This window comes from Desarmillaria tabescens (assembly GCF_030435595.1).
Source record: "Desarmillaria tabescens strain CCBAS 213 chromosome Unknown EV420scaffold_13, whole genome shotgun sequence".
Lineage (NCBI taxonomy): Eukaryota > Fungi > Basidiomycota > Agaricomycetes > Agaricales > Physalacriaceae > Desarmillaria > Desarmillaria tabescens.
Window position 1 is genome coordinate 517,854 of NW_026848312.1, and position 15,184 is coordinate 533,037.

At 48.7% G+C, this 15,184-nt stretch overlaps 4 protein-coding genes across 4 annotated transcripts; all 4 read left to right on the top strand.

Moving 5' to 3' along the window:
- Nucleotides 1-277: 277 nt before the first annotated feature.
- EV420DRAFT_1620016 (uncharacterized protein) lies at nucleotides 278-1,910 on the top strand (the record flags this gene model as incomplete). The annotated part of the gene is made up of 6 exons (XM_060475529.1): nucleotides 278-346; nucleotides 395-513; nucleotides 567-584; nucleotides 607-768; nucleotides 818-1,817; nucleotides 1,872-1,910. 6 exons carry the CDS (start codon nucleotides 278-280, stop codon nucleotides 1,908-1,910), a joined length of 1,407 nt encoding a protein of 468 aa, XP_060332247.1.
- Nucleotides 1,911-2,991: 1,081 nt separating this feature from the next.
- On the top strand, nucleotides 2,992-4,123 carry EV420DRAFT_252674 (uncharacterized protein). Its single transcript, XM_060481407.1, has 4 exons — nucleotides 2,992-3,143; nucleotides 3,200-3,717; nucleotides 3,960-4,032; nucleotides 4,082-4,123. Exons 1-2 carry the CDS (start codon nucleotides 3,110-3,112, stop codon nucleotides 3,706-3,708), a joined length of 543 nt encoding a protein of 180 aa, XP_060332248.1. The 5' UTR covers nucleotides 2,992-3,109; the 3' UTR covers nucleotides 3,709-3,717; nucleotides 3,960-4,032; nucleotides 4,082-4,123.
- A 3,175-nt stretch (nucleotides 4,124-7,298) lies between these two features.
- On the top strand, nucleotides 7,299-12,866 carry EV420DRAFT_1673135 (pleiotropic drug resistance ABC transporter; the record flags this gene model as incomplete). Its single annotated transcript, XM_060479101.1, has 22 exons — nucleotides 7,299-7,507; nucleotides 7,560-7,774; nucleotides 7,827-8,253; nucleotides 8,309-8,444; nucleotides 8,495-8,934; nucleotides 8,992-9,087; nucleotides 9,137-9,358; nucleotides 9,410-9,492; nucleotides 9,545-9,657; nucleotides 9,706-9,921; nucleotides 9,972-10,367; nucleotides 10,430-10,533; nucleotides 10,588-10,704; nucleotides 10,756-10,807; nucleotides 10,860-10,871; nucleotides 10,923-11,038; nucleotides 11,101-11,265; nucleotides 11,325-11,676; nucleotides 11,729-12,093; nucleotides 12,149-12,196; nucleotides 12,245-12,551; nucleotides 12,601-12,866. 22 exons carry the CDS (start codon nucleotides 7,299-7,301, stop codon nucleotides 12,694-12,696), a joined length of 4,287 nt encoding a protein of 1,428 aa, XP_060332249.1. The 3' UTR covers nucleotides 12,697-12,866.
- Nucleotides 12,867-13,064: 198 nt separating this feature from the next.
- EV420DRAFT_1620019 (thiamine pyrophosphate enzyme, N-terminal TPP binding domain-containing protein) lies at nucleotides 13,065-15,174 on the top strand (the record flags this gene model as incomplete). Its single annotated transcript, XM_060475530.1, has 6 exons — nucleotides 13,065-13,316; nucleotides 13,366-13,495; nucleotides 13,545-13,647; nucleotides 13,705-14,767; nucleotides 14,820-14,858; nucleotides 14,914-15,174. The coding sequence occupies 6 exons, from the start codon at nucleotides 13,065-13,067 to the stop codon at nucleotides 15,172-15,174; spliced, it is 1,848 nt and encodes a 615-aa protein (XP_060332250.1).
- Between the last annotated feature and the right edge of the window lie 10 nt (nucleotides 15,175-15,184).

Genomic DNA, 15,184 nt, shown 5'->3' on the forward strand with positions numbered 1-15,184 from the left:
AAGGGCCCCGAAAAACGTGGGATATCTTCCATCCTTTATTGTATCATTCTGGCCATGAAGTAAGAGGGAGGCCACCGTTTCGTGAAGTACTTTTTCAGGCCTCATTGCTGCATCTTGATGGAACGGTTCAGTTCAACATGAAGTTGAAGAACCCAATTCGGATTGATACAGGAAAAGCGATGCAGTGGCTGTGCCATTGCTACCTAAACGGGAACTCGAGTAACACCAGCCACGACACACGCTTCGCTTCCGACCACCAGGACAAATTGCCGAAAGTATGGCAGAGCCAACGAAACAGGAAACAGAGCAAATATTCAAGGTTCTTAGAGCGCAGAAAGGCAACAAGGTCCGTTAGTATTGCCAGATATGACGCCAGAAGCTGACTGGGAAATAGACTTGCTTTGACTGCAATGCGCGTAACCCGACATGGTCCAGCGTTACCTTTGCCGTATATATCTGTTTAGATTGCTCCAGCAACCACAGAAATATGGGCGTACATATTTCGTTCGTTCGGTGCGGTTCCTTTCATATCAGGAGGCGTAAGCGACCGCTGATGGCCGGTCTAGGTCGACGAACCTCGATTCGTGGCAGCTAGCGCCAGCTTAGGAACATGAAAGTAGGAGGGAATGCCTTCGCGACAGAATTCTTTACAAAGCATGGCGGCGCGTCCCTCTTGAACGACGCTGATAGTAAGAAAAAGTACTCGAGTCGCGTCGCAGAGCTGTATAAAGAGGAGCTGGCAAAACGGGTCAAGGACGATGTTGCTAGGTTCGAGGCCTTTCAATTTTCTCGGTAATTTCTGATCACTCAGGACCAGATTTCCGAATGGAATCGTCGTTGATGGTGTCGAAAATGCTTCCACTTCCACGCCGAAAGAGCAGACAGAGGACGATTTTTTCGAATCGTGGTCGAAGCCTTCAACGCCCAAGCCATCCGCGCCGACTACACCCAGAGTGTCCACGCCACCTATAATCGGCCGTACGCCTTCCCCTGCACAACCAACATCAACGGCTAGTTCATCTGCTCCCCGAACCATCACGTCATCTGCTGCCAGTCGCACCAACAAATTAGGTAGTTCTCGACTCAACTCTGCGTCGTCCACGTCCTCTACATCATCTGCTGCGAAGAAATCGAAACTTGGACTTGGAGCTTCCAAGGCGAAGCCGGTCGACTTTGCTGAAGCCGAGCGGAAGGCCCTCGAAGAGGCGGAAAGAATCAAGCAACTTGGTTATGACCGACAGCGAGAAGAGGAAGAAGAAAAGGCCAGGAAAGAAGCTGCCGCTGCCAAAAGTGCCTTGGAGATAGGTCCCAAGAAGGGGACTAGCTCCACCACCGCTACAGCGAAGAAGCCCAACCCTATGGCAGAAGCGCAGAAGGCTGCAGCTTTCCCAAGACTTGGTTTTGGTGCTGTGCCTGGTACAGGCGCTGCGAGTCTCGCCGCTGCTACTGACTCCTCACGAACCAGTACCGCTTCGCTTTCTGATGATTCTCCTACCACTGCTCGTGATAAATTTGGGAATCAAAAAGCAATTTCTTCTGATATGTTTTTCGGGCGGAACGCGTATGATCCCGCGGCCGTCAGCGAAGCACAGACACGGTTGCAATCTTTCCAAGGTGCGACGTCGATATCGTCGAATCAGTACTTTGGCCGTGAAGAAGAAGAGGATATGGGCATGGGTCGAAGGGGCGATGATGGGCTACTCGGAGACGGTAGCCTGGCAGGCCTGGAGGTCGCTGCACGGGACGCCCTCAGCCGCGTTCTAGCAAATCCTGACGTGCAAAATGTTGGTGAGAGCATCCGAACGGGCGCTTTGAAGGTACAGAACCTCGTATTCCGAGTGTTCTACCATATCTGATGCTTGTTTTCCCAGCTGTCTGATTACCTAGCTCAAATGTCTGAGAGAGGCTGAACGGGGTTGTGGTTACGTTCATCGTATTTTCCTTTCGGATGGTCTTATTACGCATTTACAGTACTCATAGGATGGAAATGTCAGCGTCAGTAAAAATATATGTCTCCTGGACCTGGTCGGCATCTAAATGATCATGCCGTGTTCGATAAGTCTACCTCTTTGACATGCGAGGAGCGGATCTCGGGTGCATAATCAACCTCCTCCGTCGTCTACCTCCTGCAGCTGCTGCTCGGGTCTTGGCGTCTATGTCAGTGCGAGCCATGGCCTCGTGTTGAGGAAAATTCGAATTCCGTCCTGCATGAAGCCGTCAGTCCTCTGATTGGCCCTTACAGACTGCCGAGCGAATCTACAGGAGAACCGACCAGAATATGCGGGCGTAATGTACGCAGAGTGCAATCGCCATTGTTCTGGTTGCTGTCAAAGCCAACGTGTTTTCCGTTCAACGTCAGCATCTCCGCTGAGCCTATTTCCTGGACAACAATGAACATTTTGCTTTCAGACATGTCGAGGCATTTTCCGGGAGCCGTGTGGTACCATTGGGCGTGTACTACCTTGGTAACGATGGCGAGGTCCGGCCATATGTCTGGAGCCGTACTTCGAGAGTCGCCAATTTTTGCGAAGCCTTATGAGCTCGTCGTAGAAGGTACATGCTGAACAGTCGCAATACACGCTCGTATTCGCGCACATTGACACTATCTCAAGGTATCACGGTGCGACAGCGTGATTGTGTGGTTCGTACTCCTCTGCTTCCTGGTGTTTTCGGGAGTTCAAATTAACTCCTTCTTTTGTTATATTCTTCAGGGTAGACGCTATCTTACCCGAAAGGTATTTCAAAGAGCCTTCATACCGGTTGTGGACTGAAATTTTAACGGCATCGCTGACAACCAGATGGAATTTCATCTTCGACTTTCCCCCAGTGCTTAATCTATTACTACCGCAATTATCACTAAGGCATGTTTTCACCGTGGGTGAATAATTATACACTAGATGATGATGATGATGATGACACCCACATGTTTGCTTTATGTAGTTCGAGAACGAGGGGGCTGGCTTTAGAAAATTTTCTGGGCTCTCATTGGCGATTTCAGTCGAAAGGGCCTACGGAGTCTGCTGTGGAGCGGCCACGTGGCTGGCGAACCTTCTCTCGAGCGTACTAGGTCTCGACGTCGTGCCATCTCTGCTGCGTCGGTACAGGTGAGATGGCAGTCTCAAACTCCGAAACCTTCAAGTTCCGTATGTCGTTCTCCAGCTTCATCCTTGACCCCGCGGCTCAGTATCGTTCGCCCAAGTTCCCTCTGATATCATATGCAAGCCAATAACAAGCCAGCAAACGATACCGTTACGCCATTCCGTGCTTTGGCCTGACGAAGATGTCGCCAAAGTCGTACTCCCGGAAGACGAACTAGGTTGGCATTTTGGTGCCTTTGTACCGTCTCGGGTCGAACCCATTGCCGTCATATCCCTTTTCTCTGAATCGGTTCCCATGAGTCCCATCGATAGTACTCTGGATCGGCTTGCTACCGATGACCCTGCGGAAGGCATGGCCACACGATTCCGAAAATTTGCTTGCGATCCTTTGTTTCAAGGACGCGGAATCGGAACAAAACTGCTGACATACGTGTTTCACTTTGCACGCTTAAATCTGCATGCGAGAGTGGTATGGTGTGACGCGAGGGTGTCCGCATCCACCTGGTATAGGAAGCGGTCAATGACTGCATTTGGGAATTCATTTTTCAAGGGAGCTGTGGAGTATGTTCGCATGAGAATTGATCTCGAACCGTTGACGCCTTCACCGTGAGGCACGAAGGTGAGTCTGATACCGATGTGATCTTTGGGGACCTTTTTTCTGATATGAAACGGTTAACCAAAGTGCGGCTATTTTCTTTTGCCATGGTTTCTCGGAAACCAACTGTTTAATCCTTGTAACCGCGTGGATCCTTGTGAAATATATCCTTGTCTTGCATTGTCTTCTCGAAGCTGAGCCGCATGGTTCCGTATTTTCTCTCAAATTTATGAATATTGTATCCCGTTTTTATTTTTCCATCGAAGGTTGTTCGTATTGTCTTCATCTCGGAATTCGGGATCTTCGTGCTTCTACGTCATGACCTTAAGGGCGAATTCGGTCCGTTCTTTGTTTTTCAGTACCTGTCTGAGTCTTATCACTGTGACAGGCCGGCGTCAGTAAATAATACCTGCTCTGGCCCTATCAGCTGTGAATGATATGGCACAGTTTGTCTTGATCCAAACCGGTACGGAAGGATCAATACGGTGCGAACCACTTGGTGCAATCAGACAAATACCGTAGTCGGTCAATTACAAGCCTTCACGTGCTCCACTTAGAGTTCTAGAGAATTCGCGCGTCTAGGACTTCCTTCATGCTCACTAATCCTATATACCACGATCGTCATGTATGACCTTGAAGGGACAAAAATGGAATGGCGTCTACCTATAATCCCGGTCATTAATTTCACCTCGTAGGCTGTTGATATTTCAATCCGTGTGGTTGCTATCGGCCGACCCCCGGTGGTACCAGCAGCGGATCGATAGCATTTTTTATGTCCGCTGATTTTACATTGTACACTTGATTGGGAGGTTCGGTGGCCTTTCGGGGATCCTGACTCGGTTCGGAGAGGTCTATGAAGATCCGTGTGTTCTGAACTACTCATTACTAGTAACAATCAAAATATGGAATAACAAACCTGTTGGTATAAAGGAGATCCACATCTGCGATTCTTGTCATCCAATGCCTCTTTCTCCCTTCCTCTTCCCTACCATCCACGTAGCTATTGTCCTCTCTTCACCGTCCCCTTCTCTCGAGGGTACCAGCTTGTACCCGCAGTTAGCGGCTGAAGCACCCTCGAACGACCTCTTACCCATGTCTTTCGTACCTGTCTGCGATGCCGTCTCGTGGATGCTGAGTGACCGTTCGTTCATCACTCCCATTTAACTATTTTCTATGAAACAAAGACCGTTTCGAGGTCTCCTGGCTTCTTTTCTGCCGGGGACGAGCGGGCTCTGTTCATAGCCAAAATAGTTAGTGGGAGTCATTGCTTCGATGGTCTTCACGTACACACGACCTGGTCCTGGGTGCAATCCAACCCTGAACCCTTGTTCCATGTGCGGCTAGTTGCATTATTTGTTTGTTGGTTAGAAGATGTAACAGTATTTAAAATGAAAAAATCTCTCAAATTCTTGCGCAAATATATCACACAGGACATTAGTGTAAACGAAGACTTGGAATCCGACACGAACTCCATGGATCAGGGTTAGGTTGAGGAATCTAGCATCATAAGTTATCAGAAATCCCACACCCGACAACTTCAATCGATTGTCAGCAGGTTCAGCAATGTCAGTACCATAATACATTCCATTTTCCATGAAGTATCATGTGCCCAGATGTAGGTGTTATTTTTAGTGCCCTGGACGAAGTAAGAATTGCCTTTTAAGGGTACGCCAGGGCCGAATCGTCGTTCTGATTACGTTCTAGCTCTAGGATCGTAGAGGATCGTCAGGTTGAGAGTGCCGACATTGACGTCGAGCCAGCCACTGTGCCTGATCGCTTCCACGGTCCTCCAACAAGTTTCTCGCAATTGAGATTGCGAGAACCAACGCCAACTTCCAGCAACTTTCTTAACACTGGTCGCAAACGAAGGCTCATGACACCCATTCGAGGGCAGGGGACATGAAAAATTAAGGTATTGAAACGGGACATTATCTTACGGAGTCTCTACTTGTGCTCATAAACCTAAGCTCACAGATTGCACCGACCGGTTGGTAGCTTCTTGGGACCTTGTCCGGTGGTTTCTCTGGAGTCTAGAGTGCGAAGCAATCGTTGCGACTCCCAAACGTTGAACGAAATAATCTGTGTCAAATGACACATCTCACGGACCCAAGAGATAACGGCGGAACGACACCCGAAGCTACTAAGGATTCGACTTGCTGTAACCGAATATTGGAGTGACGCCATCATGAGAAGCACACAAGTCAGGGATGCTTTGGCTTGGTACGTCATCAGTCAACTCCTCTCAGCGAAGCTTGTCTCGAGGAGCAGAGATGTACTGTTTAGAACTACGATAACGTGGAAGGGGACGTAATGAGCGCGTGATGGGCCAATTAGAAATGCTGTGAGGCATCATCTACTTAGTTCGGAATTTATTGGATAAGCTCTAAACAGTTTTGTCGCGTTCGGATGTTACAATATTGCGATGACATATGTTGTCTCTGAGAAGGGGGGCCAGAGTATCAATGATCTTGACAATAAGAGCATCAGAATTTACAGCACATATATACATAGATAGCCGAACTAGAGCTAAAAACAACGGGGAGTCAACTTCATATCGTCACTGAGAGTCTCTAACGGTGGAGCTATGCTCCACGGCGTGGAAAGCAGGGGGTACAAATGTCCCTGACGACTCGTCCATGGAATCACTATCGACTATACTGAGAGTAGAATACTCGCATTATGACGGGATTAGATGGGCCGAGACCGTGACGATGAAAGACTGTAATATGAGTCACATAGCACGCAAACAGCACGATGACGACTATTTTGAGTGAGTCAAGATAGAATCAAAATCTGGGCCGACCTAATAAGGAAATGCTTGAAAGATTTCGACGCAAAATCCTACGACCCGGATTTGATTTGATTTTGACTCACACAAAGTAGTCACCATCGTGCTGTATCAAAACTGCTGACCACTGGCGAGCGTTCAGTGCTATATACGGAAGTGCTTTTCCGGATGCTTACGTGCTGTGGCCGCGGGAACCATCACGTCATTATTATTTGCCTATGTATTACAGCAGCATCCAATTCCCGGATCTCTCGGCAAATAAAGTTTCTTGATCCACTAGCTAGCACTCCCCGCGCTTACCACTACGCGCTCACAAAGGCTCCTGCATACTATAGGTATTGAATCCATCTACCCCAAGGATTTCAAAGGACGGCCAGAAAATACCTGTCAGCGCCCTTTGTGAACATGTTTCGTTACAGTTCAAATTTCGAACTTGCGCTCAATCAGTGCCTTGATTCTGCTACTGAATTGTGCGGGAGGTACGCGTACGATGCCGTGGACAAATTCTGATAAATCTGACATTTACCCAGACGTTTCACTCTCTTTATGGTCTTGCTATGTCAGACTGTCAGCAAAGGCCCTTGCAATTGGCGGGACGCTTCGGAACGTGCTTAAATAGGGGCGGCACCCACGGCGCCCACGTAAACGGATTTCATCAATTTATCCGGTTATCCAGCTAGTAAGCCTTGGAAAATGGAGATTCCGGGAAAATTCGATGACACGCCTGTGGGGGAGACGCGTATGACATCTTGGTTACAATATATATTTATGGCGCCCTCGCTATGTAATTTAGCCGCATCATCTCTTTCCCCCCACCATGTCCGGGGCCGCGACTCAGTCACCTTCCTCTGGGGAGGCCGCTATGTCTCATGTTGATGTCAACTATTTCAATCCCGACGGTGATGAAGGACTGCGTAGAACCATTAGTCGCATGTCGGCGGCAACGCAGGATATCGAACAAACGGGATCTTCGGAAACGCTTAACGCCTTTGATCTACGAAAAGTACTGGAACAAGTAGCTGAACAGTATGTCAATCTTTCCTTGGGTAGACAGTCATGTTCACCCATTTTTTCTTAGGCGTGAAAAAGCGAACCTCAAGTCACGAGAATTGGGGGTCATGTTCGAAAACTTGCGAGTCATCGGTCTCGGTGCCACCGCCTCATATCAGCCAACTTTGGGTTCGACTTTAAATCCTTTGGGAATAGTGGAAGGAATCCAGGCCGCGCGACATCCTCACACGCGCGACATTCTATCGGGTTTCGAAGGAGTTGTGAATCCGGGTGAAATGCTGTGTACGCAATGTGTTTTTGTTCTGGGCGGGCTTGCTTATGTCTCCGTTCTTAGTGGTTTTGGGGCGCCCCGGATCAGGTTGCACGACCCTGCTCAAGACACTGGCCAATCAACGGGGTGAATATCACGCTTTCGAGGGCGACGTCCACTTCGACTCTCTTAGTCATCGTGACATTTTCAAGAATTATCGCGGCGACGTCATCTACTGTCCCGAAGATGACGTGCATTTCCCTACCCTCACTGTCGAACAGACAATCAAATTTGCCGCTAAATTGCGCGCGCCTCACCTTCGCCTGGGATATTCTCGAGAGGATTACGCCGAACACATTACTGAACTATTGACCACCGTGTTTGGTCTAAAACACGCGAGAAAAACTCTTGTCGGCGACGCTGCCATTCGTGGTGTGTCTGGCGGGGAGAAAAAACGCGTATCAATTGCAGAGGTCCTTGCAACTCGGGCATGTGTGGCTTCTTGGGATAAGTAAGTGGGTTTACACCGAGTTGAAAAAAAAAAACAGAAGCTGATTTATTTCTAGCTCTACCCGCGGTCTTGATGCGTCCACTGCCCTGGAATTTGTCCGTGCGCTCCGTATTGCCACCGATATTGCAAAAATGACTACCGTCGTTTCCCTGTATCAGGCCGGAGAGTCCCTGTACAAACTATTCGACAAGGTAAACAGTTCTCGTTGATGCTGCTGGCGTGCGATGTTAATGGATCCCAGGTCTGTGTAGTCTACGACGGCAAGATGGCATACTATGGCCCCACTAATGAAGCGCGTTCCTATTTCATCGATATGGGTTATGAACCTGCCAATCGTCAAACTACTGCAGATTTTCTTGTTGCCGTCACCGATCCTAATGGTCGGATACCACGCTCCGATGCTTTACACCTCCCCCGGACTGCGGCGGAATTTACGACGCACTTCCAAGCTTCGGGAATTTCCAAGATGAACAAGGCTGAGATCCAGCGTTTCAAGGCGGAACGTGTAGGCAAAGCCGATATGGTTCAGTCCTACAAGGAGAGCGCACGGGAGGACCATTCGAAGCATACGCGATTGGGCTCTGCTCACTTGACCTCACTTCCGATGCAGGCCAGAGCGGTCATGGTACGGCGAATACAGATCCTAAGAGGGAATATGCTGGCTACGATTTTGAATCTCTTGTAAGCGACGTCACCGTGATAAAATCTCGGAATCAGTTACTCATGAGAGCTATCCAGTTCATTCCTATTTCAAGGTATCATTATTGGTTCCGTGTATTTGAAAATGTCTACCTCCACGAACGCGTACTTTTCTCGCGGGGGTGTTTTGTTCTTGTACGCGGCGTCAATATCCTTTTTTAAGTAACGTTTAACGCTTATCTAGTGCGCTGTTCTTCTCTGCTCTAATCTCGATGGCGGAAATTCCCGCACTCTATGCTCAACGGCCCATCATACTGCGACAACACTCGTGGGCTCTATACCATCCCTTTATCGATCAAGTAGCTCTGGTTTTAGTCGATATCCCCATGGCCTTTGCATCGTCCGTGATCTTTTCGGTCTTAATCTATGAGATGGCACAATTACAGCAGTCAGCGGGACAGTTCTTGTGAGTACATTTCATCTGTGGGAAGATTACCGTTCATCTGTCTATTTTCAGCATATTCTTTTTGTTCATGTTCGTTGTCTCGATTACGATGAAGAGTTGGTTCCGTGCCGTAGCGTCCGCTTTTGCGGCAGAAGGTAGGACGGATCGACCGGTTTGCTTCCATTCGTTGTGCTCATTTAGAACTAGCGCTTGCCCAAACGTTTGCTGGTATTTCCGTATTGGCCTATGCTGTCTATACTGGATATTCATTGCCTTTACCGTCGATGATCGGTGCTCTTAAATGGATCTCGTATCTCAATGTACGTCTTAATCACGTACTTCATATGTCATGGACTGACAGTTTGTAGCCTTTGAGATGGGGTTTCGAGTCAGTCATGACTAACGAATTCCGCTCTATTAATGGCAGTTGCGGTTCCTTGGTTCCCCGCGGCGCTGGGTACGAGAACATTACCCTGGACAATCAAGTGTGTCCCGTCGTCGGAGCACAATCCGGCCAGCCTTTCGTTGATGGAAACGCTTTCGCGTACCTTTCATTTGATTACCGCTTCAGTCACACTTGGCGGGTATGTGTTTGTCTTGGTTTCCATCGCCGATCCTTATCAACTTGCTACAGAATTTCGGCATCATCATCGCATTCCTAGTTGCGTATACCACAGCACTGCTCGTTTTCACTGAAGTCAATACAAAGCTGACTTCGGCCAACTCCGTCGTTCTGTTCAAGCGTGGGGCAAAAACTGATGCAGTTCCGAAGAAAAGCTCCGACAGTGATGATGCTGAGAAGGCTTCTCAAACTACAACACGAGGTGGTGGTCTGAGTGACGAGGAAAAGACTGGAGACTACGACAAGGCGCTTAAGGCAACGCCTTCTGTGACAGATGTATTTTCCTGGCAGCACTTGACTTACACCGTTCCAGTCGCGGACGGGAAACGTAGACTTTTGAACGGTGTTTCTGGTTTTGTGGCCCCGGGCAAGCTCACTGCACTGATGGGGGAGTCTGGTGCTGGTAAAGTGCGTTCTGTTCTATTCATATGCGGCGAATTCGAACTTCCGGCTGATTATTCTGTTCTTAGACGACTCTTCTTAATGTCTTGGCAGAGCGTGCCAATGTTGGTATTATTACTGGCGATCGATTCGTCAATGGACATGCCCTCCCGAAGGATTTCCAATCTCAAACGTATGTCTAACTCCTTGTCGGCCTTCGCCTCACGCCGATTAACCTGTGTCACAGTGGATACTGCCAACAGCAAGACACCCATGTTGGGTCAGCAACGGTTCGCGAGGCACTTTTATTCTCCGCACAATTGCGTCAACCCTCATCCGTACCTCTGAGTGAAAAAGTGGAGTAGTACGTAGAGTCTTTATCCGATTGATGATGTTCTCATGCCTCAGTTCTCAGTGTGGAGAAGTGCATCCAGCTTTGCGGTTTGGAGCCATTCAGAGATGCGACTGTCGGCTCTTTGAGCATCGAAAATCGCAAACGGACGACCATCGGCTGTCGAGCTGGCCGCGAAGGTAAGCTCAGCACATTCTTAGATATACTTGGGAGTAACACTATGTCTATAGCCCAAACTACTACTGTTTCTTGATGAACCGACCTCCGGTTTGGATTCCCAAAGTGCTTGGGCCGTCATGCTTTTCCTCCGTGATCTTGCAGACAATGGACAGGCCATTCTGTGCACGTAAGTCCTCGGCGTTCTAGTGTGAAGGTGGACATTCTTAGCTGACGCGACCGCTTATTCAGCATTCATCAACCGTCCGCAGAACTCTTCCAGATGTTTGACCGTTTGTTGCTCCTCCGGAAAGGGGGTGAGACGGTGTACTTTGGCGATTTAGGGCACAATGCTACGACACTCATCGACTACTTCCAGACTCATGGATCGCGTCGATGTGAACCAGAAGAGAACCCGTATGTCTTGCTTTCATATACGATCGTGATACAATTTAAAACTAACAGCGTATCACAAGTGCTGAGTTCATGCTTGACGTCATCGGCGCAGGTGCATCTGCGACCACGAGGGAAGATTGGCATGAGATCTGGTGTAACTCCGACGAATTCACAAAGGTCCAGGGACAGATCCAGGAAATCCATGCGAAAGGCCGTTCACAACCTGCAATGGGAACTACATTGCATTCGGAATATGCTACATCTTGGTTCCATCAAGTAGTACAGCTTGTCAAACGTGACGCTGCTGACCATTTCCGGGATCCCAGCTACATGATGGCTAAGATGGCGCTGAATATCGTCTCCGGACTTTTCCTCGGATTTTCATTCTTCAAGTCAAAGGATACACAACAGGGCACCCAAAACAAACTATTTGTGCGTCTGTTTCTCGTTCCGGTCATTCTCACAGCTAAGGCCTTGGCCCCAGTCTATCTTTATGTCCACTATTATCAGTGTTCCCCTGGCGAACCAGCTTCAGATCCCGTTCCTCAATATGCGCTCCATCTACGAGATTCGTGAGCGTCCAAGCCGCATGTACAATTGGACCGCCCTTGTGACCTCCCAAATCCTCGTCGAGATACCCTGGAATATCATCGGGTCTTCGTTGTATTTCTTCTGCTGGTATTGGACGTCTGGATTTACCAGCGATCGTGCGGGATACAGTTATCTTATGATTGGCGTGATTTTCCCGTTGTACTACACCACGATTGGGCAGAGCATCGCTGCTATGAGTCCTAACGCGGAGATCGCTGCTATTCTCTTCAGTTTCCTTTTCTCGTTCGTGCTTACTTTGTATGTGGTGTTCCTCTTTTATTTTTCTAATATTATCCGCTGACATATCGGATAGCAATGGCGTAGTTCAGCCTTATCGAGAGCTCGGATGGTGGAAGTGGATGTAAGTTTATGTTATGCTCTCACGCGTATGTATCTCACAACGACGCAGGTACCGTCTCTCCCCGTACACTTATCTCATCGAAGGTATGCTCGGCCAAGCCGTCGGCCATCGGGAGATTACGTGCTCGTCAGTTGAAGTAGTCACTCTCAACCCCCCGGCCGGACAAACGTGCGGTCAGTACATGCAAAACTACATTTCGAGATCAGGCGGATACCTCACCAACCCCGACGCTTCTTCATCCTGCGGCTTTTGCTCTACCCGCACCACTGATGAATTCTTGTCCAACAACTTCAACGTCTTCTACTCGCATCACTGGCGGAATGTTGGCCTAATGGCCGCTTTCATTATCTTTAATGTAAGCTTAATTTTTAAGTGATTGTTTAGAGGCTAACCTATTCTTATAGATTGTAGCAATTTTCGCATTCACTTTCTGGTTCAGAATCCGTACTCGGAGCGTACTGGAAATGATTCGTGGCCGTGGACGCTCTAAGACTCATTAGAAGTAATTTAGTTCCAATTTATGTATCGTAACATTCAGTCGACATCTACAACTACATACCTAGACATTTTAAATGAATAATTATGAAGACCATGATATTTTGGGCCGTGAGATGTTGGGGCAGTCTGAGTAGGTTCGGGTAATTGGGATAAATTTACGCCAAAATTTTGACGAAAAATATGGTGAAAATTATTCTTGCACAAATTTGAATCCGTCAGTCTTTGCTTCTTGCCACCACATCCTTCATGTTCATGTTTGCTTCGGCCGATATTGTATTCAGCGATGACAAACTGATCACCTGTTCGCACTCATGATGAAGGAGGCCTGGAAGCAATGAAATGGTAAATACTTTTCCCATCGTCCTCATCGATGCTAACTACGTCGTCAGTGTTTTTGCGAACTCTTGCAGAATGCGGGGTAACCCATGCATTCGTGAACTGGGGTTCTGATCATCCAGCGTTGCTCGAAGAATTGGAAAGACAGCGAATCGAGGATGGGAAGACTTCTCCACTTATCGTGACGTGTCCGAATGAAATGGTCGCACTGAGCTCGGCACAAGGATATGCCCAAGTAACTGGGAAGCCAGCGGCGGTTATTGTGCATGTCGATGTGGGCACCCAGGTGAGTCATCTTTCGCTATTCGTCCCTGCCATTATATTGAATATATCAGGCTTTAGCCGGTGCTATTCACAATGTTGACCGTGGGCAGACGCCCGTCCTCATATATGCGGGTGCTTCAGCATTCACTAGCAACGGAGAATTGAAAGGATCAAGGAACGAATGGATAATGTGGATCCAAGGTATGTACATTTCTTATCTTAGCGATACGCGGCCTCTGAAATAGAGCAGACATCCCGGACCAGGCAGCAATAGTACGCCAGTATATGCGTTATACCGCGCAAATCAATAGCAGTCACAACGTCGCTGAGGTTGTCAAGCGATCCTTGCAAATGTATGTACATTATTGTTTGCGGTGAACTTACAGTGACGTTTTCGTCATTGTATCTAGTGCGACCAGCCATCCGAAAGGGCCTGTTTACTTGTGGGGCCGCAGAGAAGTTATGGAGGCCGAAGTCGATGCCTCTGTTCTGGAAGCCACAGGAAAAGATCTCCGCCAGTGGCCGTCCGTCGAGGCGACTGCATTATCCCCCAAAGCGCTAGCCGCCATTGCTACAACCCTCATGACCGCCACGAGTCCTCTTATCATCACTTCTTCTCTCGGCCGAAATGCAGATGCCGTGGAGCCGTTGCTTGTTCTCTCGACCCTTCTCGCAATTCCTATCTTTGTCGCTTGCCCTTCGGTTGTCAGCGTCCCTTTCTCTCATCCCTTCCTCGCCGGCATCTCGTACCTCAGCCAGGATACTTCTAATAAGCATCTTGAGAATGCTGACGCCATACTTATTATCGACTGCGATTTACCATGGATTCCTATCCTGGCCACACCCAGCAATGAATCCCGGGTCTTCGTTGTTTCGGGTGCAGACCCACTCAAAGCATCGTCCATCGGCTCATGGCACGTCGCAGCAGAAATGATTTGCCAAGCGGACGCCCAGGTAGCCCTTACACAGATCGTGGAACGTGTCAGAGAGCTTGATGAGCAGAGAGGAAGTATCGGGGAACAAATTCTTGGGAGCAGGATTGTGCAGGAGAGAGGGCAACTGCTCAAAGATGCACATGCTGCATGGCTGGACGACTTGGTCGTTCGAGAGCGGGATTTCTCAGGAGATCATTTGACTGTTCCGAACGTCATTGGGGGACTGAAAAGAGCCATCGAATTGCACACACCAACTCGTGGGATGGAAACGTTGGTCCTAAATGAGGCCATAAGCAATTATGTAGCCGTATGGGAGCATCTACGTCCGGCGGTCCCAGGAAGCGTGCTGACCTCTGGTGGCTCGTCCTTGGGTTGGGCTTTGGGCGCGTCTGTTGGCGCTTACATGGGAGGCAAGGTGAAAAGTTCTCAGGTCCACGGGGCTCAGCCGTACGAGCTTGTCGTGGCAATTGTAGGAGACGGATCGTTCATGTTTGGTGTTCCTAGTTCTGCCTACTGGATGGCTCGAAAGTATGACACAGTAAGCCTCACTTTTGCTAGCTGCTCATAAATTGGTTATTCATAAAATGTAGCCTTTTCTGACTATTGTCTTGAACAACGGTGGTTGGAAGGTACGTAGCATCGAAACCTGCTACTCATTTCTACACCTAACGCTCTGTTCTTTAGTCTCCCAAGCTCTCTATGATGGGTGTATACCCTTCAGGTCTAGGCAGTCGAGCTATTGGCGAGCGACTCTCTGTAGGCTTCGGCCCGGCAAGCCCAGACTTTTCGCAGATCGCTGTAGCTGCATCAGGTGGTTGGGCTTGGGGTAAGCAGGTAGCTGGTAGTGATGCTACCGCTCTGGAAAGTATTCTGGCTGAAGCAGTCAATGTTGTTGTTAAAGAGCGCCGATGCGCTATTCTTGATTGTATATTGGAGTCCATCTGATAATTCAACG

Coding starts and splice junctions, on each gene's coding strand:
- EV420DRAFT_252674 (XM_060481407.1), top strand. CDS start 3,110: ATGGCAGTCTCAAACTCCGAAACCTTCAAGTTCC. Junction 3,144..3,199: donor CTCCGAAACCTTCAAGTTCC/GTATGTCGTTCT, acceptor CGTTCGCCCAAG/TTCCCTCTGATATCATATGC.